Source organism: Equus caballus, chromosome 5 (genome assembly GCF_041296265.1).
Source record: "Equus caballus isolate H_3958 breed thoroughbred chromosome 5, TB-T2T, whole genome shotgun sequence".
NCBI lineage: Eukaryota > Metazoa > Chordata > Mammalia > Perissodactyla > Equidae > Equus > Equus caballus.
Window position 1 is genome coordinate 93,086,298 of NC_091688.1, and position 12,291 is coordinate 93,098,588.

The 12,291-nt window shown below is 41.5% G+C and overlaps 1 protein-coding gene across 6 annotated transcripts in view; it reads left to right on the forward strand.

Annotated features, from left to right (window-relative positions):
- Window positions 1–12,291, forward strand: part of ERICH3 (glutamate rich 3) — a 104,422-nt gene that overhangs the window by 89,621 nt on the left and 2,510 nt on the right. For all 6 annotated transcript variants that reach the window (XM_014740216.3, XM_070267489.1, XM_070267490.1 and 3 more), the window contains 2 exons: window positions 5,893–6,018; window positions 9,395–11,805. In XM_014740216.3, the coding sequence (XP_014595702.3) occupies window positions 5,893–6,018; window positions 9,395–11,787 (2,519 nt within the window). In that variant the 3' untranslated portion in view covers window positions 11,788–11,805. The remainder of the gene's footprint in view (window positions 1–5,892; window positions 6,019–9,394; window positions 11,806–12,291) is intronic.

Genomic DNA, 12,291 nt, shown 5'->3' on the forward strand with positions numbered 1-12,291 from the left:
ACCACTCGGCTTGCTGTGCTGTGGTAGGCATCCCACATATAAAGTAGAGGAAGATGGGCATGGATGTTAGCTCAGGGCCAGTCTTACTCAGCAAAAAGAGGAGGATTGGCAGAAGTTAGCTCAGGGTTAATCTTCCTCAAAAAAAAAAAAGATTCTCTCATATTTATATGGTGCTGAATTAATCATTTTTCAATTAGACTTGGATTAAGAACTGTGATTATGTTAAGAATAGTCTCTGGTCTAAAAAATTACCTACAATTAATGATGTTTTGTAGTGTCTGAACTAATACAACTTAATCTGAATTGTTTTCACTTAAGATCATAGCAGGAGTTAAATTAGTAAAGTACTACATTCAGTGCCTTTGTACCTTTCAGATTGATAACATAAAATGATATTTTACTTCTAACTACTTTATAATACATCTGACTTAATTGGGCTTTGCCCAGTCTACCAACAAATCAGGTGAATTGATGTAAAAGATGCGTTGTCCTCAGTTAAGTGGATGAAGTAAAGATTATAATTGCTAGCCAAAACGACATAGTGTCCTTGGGAGTTAATTCAGTATTATAGGGCATAATGTTATTTTAATGTGTTTATTTTTCTTTGTTATTTTTGGTTTAAGCTGTCTTAATGCATTGCGACACAATCTTTGCAAGGTTCTAATGGTGGAATAATTCAGGTGCATTAATTTGTGAAGTTAATATAATGGATACATTATGAATATAAAAACATAATTGAAGAATAGAGTATTTTGATGTAAAGTATAATATAAAAAGTATATGGAAGTAGGCATTTTATACTTTTACAGGTTTTCCCTGCCATCCGAAAGTAGAGCATTTCTATAAAATCTTTTGTAAGCTGAAACGGCGTAAAGCAAAGAAGCAATTACCATTAATTTGTATGGGAAAAATTTGGGGGCGTTTCCAGACCCCCAAAATAACCTCCCAAAATAAATCGAGATAAAGCACAGATGCTCACAAACACAGTTCAAAGCTTGGTGCTGAAATGCTGAGTGCAGTTCCCGGGGACGGAGCTGGGAGCGCCACTCTTGCTCTTGGGGTGTGCGGGGCGCCTGCTGCCTCAAGCAGGGCTCACTGCCAAACAAACACTAAAGCTATTTTTCACTTTTTGCCTGTTTTCGTAAAAACGGACAGCCTCTTCGGATTTCTTTCGATTGGTGAAAATAGGTACTAATGTAGGTCTTTCGTACAAGTAAAGTGACTAAAGTGAGCAAACTTTTGGTTGATAAGGGAAACCTGTATATGGGATTCAGGAGAAGTCCTAGTGCTTGGCCAGGTAATTTAAACCTAAATAATGGTATGAGGAAAGTACAATGCAATTTTGTCATTGCACAGGCAGAATAGAATCGTCCTGACGAAAAAACAAGAAAATTCTGTGTTCTAAGACTTGCAGTCTAAGTACAACTTCTGAGTGAACTGTGAAAGAATGATTATTGGATCCAATAGATTTCTTTTTGTTGGGCATCTGCTTTATGCCACACACTGTTCTTGGTGCGAACATGATGAAGTCCTTGCCTATATGAAGTTTCTATTCTAGGGGGAGAAATGCCCAGCAAGTAAAAGATAACCATGTAATGGGCTATCTGGGCTAAGTGCTAGGAGAAAAATAAATTAGGGTGAGGCATAGAGTGATGGTTTGGGGAAAGGGTGACATTTTAGGATGGCTTCTTTGGTGAGGGAACATTTGAGCAGGGACCTGAATGAAGTGCAGGCGTGAGCCACGCTGTCATCAGCAGCGGGAATGGCATTTGCAAAGACCCTAACTGGGAGCAGAGTTGCTGAATGAAGGATTCGGAAAGGAGGCCAGGGTGACAGGAGCAGAATGGACAAGCCAGAGAGTGGTAGAAGATGAGGCCAGGGGGAGAATTTTATTCTGAGGTAGGAAACCATTGGAAAAATTGGGTCATACAACTGACCAAATGACATGACGGGAAAGTTTTGAAAAGATTATTCTGGCTGCTGTGCGGAGGATAGACTCTAGCTTTCTGCAACTGTTATCTTTGAACAGCTGTGGTCTTGAGTTTGTAATTAATCCTGGGTTTTCATGGGCCATGTTTCAAAGCCAAAGGTAACACAGGAACATCTTTACTGTGTAGGTAGATGATGTTAGTGATGAATTTTGTCATGAGGAGTTGTTGGGAAGATAATTGATTGGCTACATAAGGAATGATCTGAGAGCTGGGCTAGTTTTCAAGGTGACCGGGAACTTGGAACAAACTTAGGTATATCTTTACTCTGCTTTTATAGCCTCCTTACATTCTTAAAATGTTCTTAAAATTCAGATGAAAATTTCTTGGCAAAGCTTTCTTCTGATATTGACTTGCCAAGAATTATTATTATTATTATTTTTTTAAAGACTGGCACCTGAGCTAACAACTGTTGCCAGTCTTTTATTTTCTGCTTTATCTCCCCAAATCCCCCTGGCACACAGTTGTATATCTTAGTTGCAGGTCCTTCTAGTTGCGGCATGTGGGACGCCTCCTCAACGTGGCCTGATGAGAGGTGCCATGTCTGCGCCCAGGATTCGAACTGGAGAAAACCTGGGCTGCTGCAGTGGAGCACGCGAACTTAACCACTTGGCTATGGGGCTGGCCCCTTGCCCAGGATTCTTAGCATGTTTTAAGATGGGATCAGTTTGTTTTGTTTCAAAACAAGCAGAGGAGAGGGGCTGAATTTAGAAAGCTTGCTTACTAATATTGAAATCTATATCCTTGCCACTACTTTTTAATTACTAAATTATCAAATGTAGAAAGAATTGGTGGAAATTGTGGCATTGTTGGCTGTAGTGCAGGAACATAAGGCCTGTCATCATTATAGGTGAAATTGTTAATTGACACCTAGATTTTTGAAGAACATCTAGAAACATATATCAAAAGCTTCTAAAAGTATCATGTTCTTTGACCCAGAAAATCTAATTCCAGGAATTTATGCTAGGGGAATAGTCAGAAATAAGTACAAAAATGATTGTAAGTAGTACTTAAACTAGCTTTATAATCACACACAAAAAATAGAAATAATTCAATATCCAATACCAGGCACTTGGTTAACCAAATTTTAGTAAAACCTTATTAGAACATTCTATGCAGTTATGGAGAATCTTTTTTATTTAATGATATGTGGAAATCATCACAATATATCGCTCAATGAATAAAATGGGATACAGAATGCTGTCTATAGTAAGAGTAGAGTAAAAAAATACTTAGAAATCCACCAAAATGTTAACGAGTAGTTCTCTCTGAGTGGTGGAACTAGAATAATTTTAGTTTTCTTCTTTACACTTTTTTATCTTTTCAAGCTTTAGGTAATAAATATGTACTATTTTGATATTTAGGGAAATTACAGTGCATATTATTCTAAAATGTATTTATTTTCATAATAAAAAAGCTAAGATTATAATCCAAAAAATTTTGGTACTTTAAAATATATCTTATGATATCCTATATCATTTGGGTGGAAAAGGTGCTTTTCTAAGAAAGTCTCTGTATGGGTCTCTTTGATTTTGCTATTAATACTCTGAGAACTGACAACTACCTTTGCTTTCAGTGGTCACCTTTATGGAGAGGTAACGGAGGGAGCCTTGGGGGATGAAGGGCTAAACAGATAGCGGAAACAAAGTGATGTGTCACCTTGCTGGCATGGGGGTCTCAGCATGCACAGTCCTCCCTCACTGTAGTAGTTGAAAACAGTCAAGGTTAGACACTGGCCAAGTTCTTGCTTTTAAGTTTCAGTTTCAGAAGAGCATCTGAGAAAAAATAACCAAGTGAGGCCTTTTCTGGTCTCACACCTGATGAGCCCTTGATGCTCAGGCCAGAATCTCACTCTTGCTGAATCTGAAACTGCCACCATCTAACTGTACAGGCTCTCATCTACTTCCAAAGCCTAACTCACCAGGGGCAAGCAGCAGATGTGGGCTAGTGGCCAGCACAGTCCTGAGACACAGGGACTACAAGCTTCACTGGCAATTCTGAGTGAGTTGTAATTTTGAGATTATGCTAGCACTGTTTGGCTTCTTAAAATAGTCTTTTGGTTCAATAGCTGCTAGTTATTTATTTTAATTATTGCTCATTATTATTATTGTAAACCATATTTCTTTATAGTCTGGCAACTACTTGGGAAAAAGCCCTAGAGGTATTGTTGGTTCTAATGAAAGAAAGCTTCATGTAATTGCTATGAAATCAGACTTCCTCCCATCCCCCTGTCCTAGGGATTCTTGAGTTAAGACAGTTCTATTGTTCAATTAACCAAGCAGAGTTATATGCAAAGACCTAAAATACTCTTTATTTAAACTCTGTAGTTATACGGTATCAACATTATTATAGTGGGTAAGATGGGATTTAACTTACATGTACTATGTATATAAAGTTCCTAAAATAAAGGTTGACTTGATAACAAACCCAACTATAATGTAATTGTCATGAGTTGATGTCATCTCTAAACTACATTTTTGTAAAAACTTTTTTGTTTGGCATATTGGATGAATGAGGAAAAGATGTTAATTTTTTTAAGAGAATACGTTTGAATTCTATGATGTAACTCTCTTAATTTCCATGTTTGCCCTCTTAAGATTAATATAGTTAAGTCATTCCATTTTTTCCCCAAAAGCCACATGAGGCAGGCATTTCACTGTTTGTTTTCAAACACAGAGAGAGATCAGAAAGTAACTAATTACGCCTTAGCAATTCACCTTAAAGTGAGCAAGAGACCATATTCTAGTTGTTTTTCTATAGTTACAGTCTTTGGATAAACTGAATCAGAATATCTGAGAGGAAAGGAAGGAAGGGAGGGAAGGAGGAAAGGAGAGAAAGAGGGAGAGAGACATAGTGGGAGGGGGGAAAGGACATTTTGGAGATAACCATGTTCTCACCTAGGAAGGCAGATCTAGGACTAGTCTTTCTTGAGTGAGCCTTTGTTAACCAGAAAGTGGCATAATGGTAGATGTCAGGGATTTAGGAACATGGATTATCAGATGATAGGCAAGGGATGTAGACAGGAAGGTGTTAGAGACTAAAGACAAACTCAATTGATGTTACAGCGTTCCCTAGAAGCATACCAGGTTGGGTGATGATACTTAGAATAGAAATGCTCATCATCTTCATCATAGCGATTACTAATTACATGCTTAGGAACTTGCTGATGAGTGGAAAATAAGCACGCTCTACATAAATTCCTTCATTTAATCCTCCCAATAGCCATTGAGTAGATGTATCTTTTTGACAGATGAGTAAACTGAGGCTTAGGTTTAGGTCAAAGAACTTGCCCAAGGTGACTCAGTTAGTATGAAATCTGGGCCCTGAACTTAGGTCTTCGTGATCCTGAAGCTCCATGCTAATAATCAGCTGCAAATAATGCAATTCACGCAACAGGTTTTACTGTCAAATTTGTAGGAATCATGCGATAGCTTTTTTGCTGTGTCCACATGGAGTGAGTATTGGGGTCAAATCACTAAAATCTACTAATGGATGAGATGCTCGTAGTGGACTCAGCTCTGGTAGTTTTAGCAATTTAAAAGAGCAGTGATGATTAGTGTCATAAAAGCTATGACACATGTTTCTAGAAAGGAAAAGGCAACTAAACTGCATTTTCAATCATTTCATTGCATGTGCATTTGGCAAATCTGTCACTGCTTCTGGCTGTTGTTTTTTATTGATGCAAGTATTTCTTTGCATGGATTCCTTTGCTTCATGATCTATTGTCTTTTCTTTTTGAAATCATAGCTTGGAAGCTGTTTAATCTTCATAGATTTTTAAAACATGGTCACATTTTAATGTGAATGCTTTTAAATTAACTCCACTTGCCGAAATGTGAAACAGCTCAGCAATGTTCCCATGACTGTTTTTATACCTTTTGATATTTTATATGGTCTCCAATCAGTTGGACAGATAATAGATGAAGCCGTGGAGCCTGGCTGCCACTGCCTCGATGATGCTAAGTCTGGTGTCAGCAGCCCAGACGAGGGGGAGAAGTGCTCCAGGAGGCCAGACATGGATACAGGTGCAGGTAAGGGCACATCATTACCTACGAGAGACCTTCTGAATCCTCTGCAAAAGACAGCCCCATCCCATCTTTCATCTTCCTATCCCTGTTTCCTTCTTCTGCCACCTTTCTTTTCTTTTCACCTAGTGAATATGGTGGCAGGAGGTGGTTGAAGGGGACCTTTAAAGCTGACATCAGATAGGAATGTCATTATCCTTTTTTGAATGCATTGGTGTCTAGAATGAAAAAAAGGACTTCAGATAATAAAAAATATTGGTAGGGATTTGCAGATCAGTCTATTTCCTAGCCCACATCCCAGTTAGTTGACCAGGTAGGTGGATTTGTCTCACCGACCCGTTGGAGACATGGAGAGCCAAGGCACATTTCACAATGATTTGTCTGAGCTGCTTATTTTTTAAAATTAGGGAAGAATTCATTGCCATCAGTATGACCTGGCTCTTGGTGATGAGCATTCCAGCTGCAGGAGTGCCAATTAGAGTGACTCAGCAAACCATGACTCCTACACATCTGGTCAAACGGCTGTGTCCTTGAAATCAGCTTTCTCCATATTTAGTGGGTAACATTTTAAAGACATCCTGATTTGAATACTTGTGTCTGTGTGTGCGGGTGTGTGGGAAGGGATGTTATTCATTTTATTCATCATACGGTCGGATCACTCCACCTCCCATTTTCAATGATAGTCATCAAGCATTCTGAGGTATTTGAGATTTTACCCCATTTTCAAGCCAAGTTACCCAGCCACAGTTTCAGGGATGCTAGCAGAAGATACAAGATTCCTGGGTCAGAGAAAAAGGACTTTATTACTCCCAACAAATAGCAACAGTCAGAATATTTGCACTTAACATTGGCTCCGTGAGCTCCAATTCCCCCTGAACAAGGTGGAGAGGGCCAGGTGGCACTTGAACATGCAGTGGGCAGAGTGACAGGAGAAGGACCCTGAGCTTAGAGAATCCACATCTTTTAGAATGGGCATTCAGCCATAGGAGTTCTGGTGCACCTCCCCAAACATTTTGCAAGGCAGGCACAGGAGTTGTTATCCATCAACTCCTATTTCAGCCAGAAAATCTAATCTACTGTAAGCAGTGGGAGGAAAGAGTGGAAGGAAAGTTGGTTAGGGCTTTCTGTGTTCCAGGCACCGTGCTGAGCATTTTACCATTTTCTATCACAAGGATTCTGTTCCCATTTGATGGCTAAGAGAATGAAGGCTTAGAGAGGTGTTCTTTCCCAAGTTCATCCAGATAGTAAGTGGCAGAGCTGGCATTCTCACCCAGGTCTGTCTGACTCACAAGCACACACTCATTCCACTAAATCAAATTGCTCCTGTTTGTGAATATTGCTTGCTCTCATATTCATTATTTTTTTCAAAAGCCAATGAGGTTACCATCAAAAACCCTAAGTCATGTATTTACACTGATATTTCTTAGAAGGGCTTTAATTACTCTTTCTGACTTGCTTCAGGGATGTCCTGACGCCCCTATGGGGTGTGTGTGTGTGTGTGTGTTCATATAATAGCTCAGCTGGATGCCATTAGCACTTTCTTTCCTAGAATTTAAGCATAGTATATTATTATATAATGGCGAGGCAATTTTATTCCTCTGTTTTCCTAAATGTTCTTTAATTAATCTATAAATTTAGAGGCCAGCTTAGCAAGATAGAGGACTTTATTACAGTTTTTCATAACTGATTTTTAAATATACTTTCATGCAGGAATTTGATTAGCAACAGATATACTATTAAAGAGACTTGACACGCACTGTTGTTTCTCATTGTTTCCATTTAACTTTGTTTTAAACCCAGTAATAATCTGTAATGAAATACAATGGACCATAATCTCCCAGGTGTGTGGGCTGCATGTCCTCTGAGTGAACATTCAGTTCTACATTTCCCTCTGGGAGCTTCTAGGTACAATTTAGGAAATAACTGCTGTGATATGCTGATGGCCACCAATGAAAGTCAGCACCAAACCCACTGATAGACCTGAAATTTCTATCTTACTCCTTTGAAAGAAGATATTAAAACTTACCTTCCAAATACATTTTTAAGGGAAATGTAATATCTGCTATTATTGGCTTGCCTCAAAATGGTTTATTGTAATAGCTGGCAAGAGACCAAGGGAATGCAACAAAGGATAGCCATGTTTTTTATTGGGAGAGGAAATGGAGTGATAAGACAGTCTTGAATGAGGTAGCAGAATAGGAAAGAAGTGAGTAAGATTAGGGCTTTAGGTTTCTGGTAGACTGTGGGTGATGGGATGGGGTGTGATGGCTAGCAAGTAAAAAAGGCAAGTGAGTAAAAAAAATGAGGAAGACACCTTTGCCTACTTCATAAGTTTACATAATTTGAAGGCTGACACCTTGGTATGATAACTTCTTTTATAGTATCTGGTCCAGTGTCTTCTATAAATGAATAAGATTAGATTGATGGAAATTATGAAGAAGACCATTTTAGAAGCTCCTCTCTCCCTAAGAATTATCCTGCATTTGGAAAATTTAAATGCTTTGTGTATTTGGAATGACATGCCTTTATTTATTTTGCACGAATCATTCCAACAAAAATACATGTATTTGGTAAATAATAAGAAATCCATTTGAAGCCTTTTAAGAAATACATTGAAGTTATATTTATAGAAGTATGATAGCTAGTACACCCAAATTTGCCAGGGAATTATGGATGAGAACTTATGAAATACTTCAAGAAGGTTATTTATGTTGAAAATTGTCCCAGACTACAAAGTTCTGTCTTGCTCTGTGATCCTGTTTTGCCAAAGGCAAATCAGTTTCTGAACATAGATGGGAGGTATCCTGACCTGTAATACAAATTGGTATCTTTAGTAAAAAGTCTTACCTTGAGCTACAGTGTTATTTGATGACTAAATCTAAATAGAGTAGCTTTAATATATGAGAGTAATGTATTGTATAATGATCAGCTCACACTGTATTATGATTGTGTTGCTAATGCCCACATGAGTATAAGAAACATAAGCCCAGGACAGGCGTAAGATGATGCTATAGGGAATGATGGTTTTTCTAAGAAAATAAAATACTCATTGCTTTTCTTATTGCATAATTTTTCTGCAAGTCCTAATATTTCAAATGAAAGTAGGAAGGGGGTATGTGTGTGTGTGTGAACGTGCATGTGTGAGTGAGAGAACGAGAAATTTTGCTATTCCAAGATAAGGAATTTTTGTTTGTTTTCAACATTTCTGATGCTCAATTTTCCTTTAATATCAATGTGTCCATTAAATTTGATAGCATTTCTTTTCATCATGGAAAACCCTTGATATATATCAATGTCTCATATTATACAAGATTATATGTAATATCTCCTCCCTTGTGCTCTTTGATTAAAGTAACCTTATTTTCTAACCTTATTTGTATAGCACCGAATGGGAATTTAATGATGGTAATGATGGAGGAAAGTCCAGCATTCGACTCAAACAAGGAATCAAAGCAAGCTGTATCAGAAATGTCTACACTGGAGAAGACAGAAGCGGTGGAGGAAGACGAAGTTCCCCGGGGCAGGGATGCTGACATCATAGAGGAGAAGGGGGACGTAGCACTGAGGGAAGAAGCAGGGGCCGCCGAGGTCCCCTTGGACCGGTGGAAGCCCGAAGCAGAGCAGTCAGCAATAGTAGGGCAGTTTACAGAGGAAAGAGAGATCCCTCAGGGCATAGCCAGTGGGGCAGAGGTAGCAGTAGAAGGGGATAAAAGGCTGGATAAAGAGGGGTTAAACCCCATGGGAAAAGAAGCAGTAAGACACTCGGGAGGTTTGAATGAAGACCAGGCTCCTGAAGAGCAGGCCTTGACGCAAACAGTGCTGCAGACAGAGAAGGCAACTCCTGAAGAGGAACAGGGTTTGGAGAAGGTGGTGCTTGCAAGCAAGGCAGCAGCTCTGACCTTTGAGCACATTCCGGAGGCAGCAGCCCTGAGAGAAGCGGTGACTCCAGAGAAGGGAGAGTCTGAGAGAGGGGCAGCTGTGAGCGAGGCAGGGCCTGAAAAGCCACATGTGGAGGACAGTGAAGAGGAAGCATTCACAGACCTAGAGGACATGGGGCCCGTGGAACACACTGCATCTGAGAGAGAGGATGGGTCAGAAGAGGCAGTACTCAGGAGAGAGGAAACAGCCAAAGAGAGGAAGGCAATTAGGGAACTAGAAACACCTTTGAGCCCCTCAACTTCTGAGAAGGTCCAGGCAACCCAGATGGGGGTTTCAGAAGACAGCCTGGAAGAGCTTTGTGAGGAAGACGTGGAAAGGGAGAAGGTTGAGAGTGAGGCAGAATCTAATAGGGAAAATGATAGGAAAGAAATGTTACCTGGGGAATTAGATGCAGCAACAGAGACGAGGAAAGCTGAGAGGCCGAAAACAACTCTGGGGGAAACTGAATCTGAGAGAGAAGAGGTGACAAGGGCAAATGCCTTTCAGGATGAAGAGCAAAAGTGTAAAGGGGGAGAGAGGGAAACTGTGAGGGAAGGAAGACCTGAGGAAGAGACACAAGCCCCCCAAAATGAAATGGAATGTGATGCTGAGAATGAAGCACTGGTGGGGACATCTAAATTGATTGAAGACACAGGGCCTCAAGGAGAAGATTCACTGAAAGAGGGACAGGTGACCATGTTTGAAGCAGCACCTGGATTTGAAAAGTCACTGGAAGATATAACAGCTCTGAGGAAAGAGGGAGGAGGGGAAAGACTGAGAGACGGTGGAGACAGGGAGCAGGAAGGCAGAGCAGAGCTGCTCGGCAGGGAGAACATGGTTCCCCCAGAGAAGGAGAACAGAGTTTCCTCAGAGCAGGACGAAGGGCCTGGACCAGAGGGAGAGGGCATGTTAGGAGCTCCTGAGAGTGAGCTAGCAGGAGAGGCACAGGCCCCTGAGGCCAGGATGACAGCCACAGGCGAGGCCATGGAGTGGGCAGCCAAAGGTCAAGATGGCCTTGCAGGATGGGAGGGGAGAGAAAACAAAGAGCCTTTACAAGGGCCAGAGGGAGTGGGGGTCATGACAATGACCCAAGAAGATGTTCCTGAAGGTGACTCCATGATGGCAGGAAAGTTGAGTGTGGAAGTGATGGTTGAGGACCCAGAGGAAGAGGTGGATAAAAAGTGCACACTAGGGACAGGAGTGATGAGGAACAGGGCCACAGAGGGGGACAGGAGCTTGCGAGGAGGAGTGGCTGTGGCTGAGGAAGCTCTCCACCAAGGAGGAGGAGCCGCAGAGAAGAGTGAGGTGTTGGCAGATTTGAAGACAGCTGAGGGGAAAACAGAAGCAGAGAAAGCCGCCTCCTTTTTAGATGTTGCTGGTGAGGAAACTTGCCACCAAGCAGATGAGTTCCTAGGAAAAACGGCAGCTGCAGAGAAGGTGGTGGCAGAGGAAATAGAGCTGAGCAGGGAGGAGGTGCCAGTGGTGGAGAAGGTGCCAGTGACTTGGGCACCAGAGGTGGGGGTGGGGGCTCTAGGGGGACGCTCAGATCTAGAAGGGAAGGCCCCGCAGCCAGGGCAGGATCAAGAGGACAGGGAAGCTGAAACCACTCAGCGGGCAGAGTCAGCGGGGAAGGAGCCTGGTGCGGGGAGCTGTGGTGGGAGGCAGGAGTGGGGCACAGCTGAAGGATTCAGACTAGAATTATCCCAAGAGAGAGAGCCAGAGCTGAGGAGAGAGAGTCTGCTGGATGGGGAAACACTTCCTGTAAAGCCTGATTGCACTGGAATCCAAGAGAAGCAAGAGCAGACAGTGCAAAGAGAAAGCGATACAGACATTTCACTGAACAGCAGGAGGGCCTAAGAGACCTGGTGACAGATGGTGAGTTTAAGCCTGATCTGTTTGCAAGACTAAACAGATACCCCACCTAGAGTCCCCTCCCCTTTGGGATGGCTCATCTCTTTATCAGTCCCTGCAGACACACAGGCTTCAGTTCTGTGCTGCTTAGCCCCAAGCCCATCAGGACACAGCCAGTAACATGGAGGTGGGCCCAGAGCACATGCAGCGACCCACCACCCACCTCTATCCCCTTTGCAACTCTGAGTCACCGTCTCTGTCTTTGCAAGCACAGCTCTCTGGAATAGGGAGCCCCGTACCTCTCCTCCATGGCCCCAAAGATGAAATACAGAGAGAACGTGCCACAGGGACCCACCACAGAAGGAAGGAATCAAACTCTGTTCCAGAATTCATTTCTCTTTTAGTGTTTAAAAGGATGGCTGAGATTATTTGTTTTTAAATGGGCTCTACGCCTTCCTTCCTGTAGTTTTGTGAAGTTGAATATATATATATGGATATATAGCATAAATA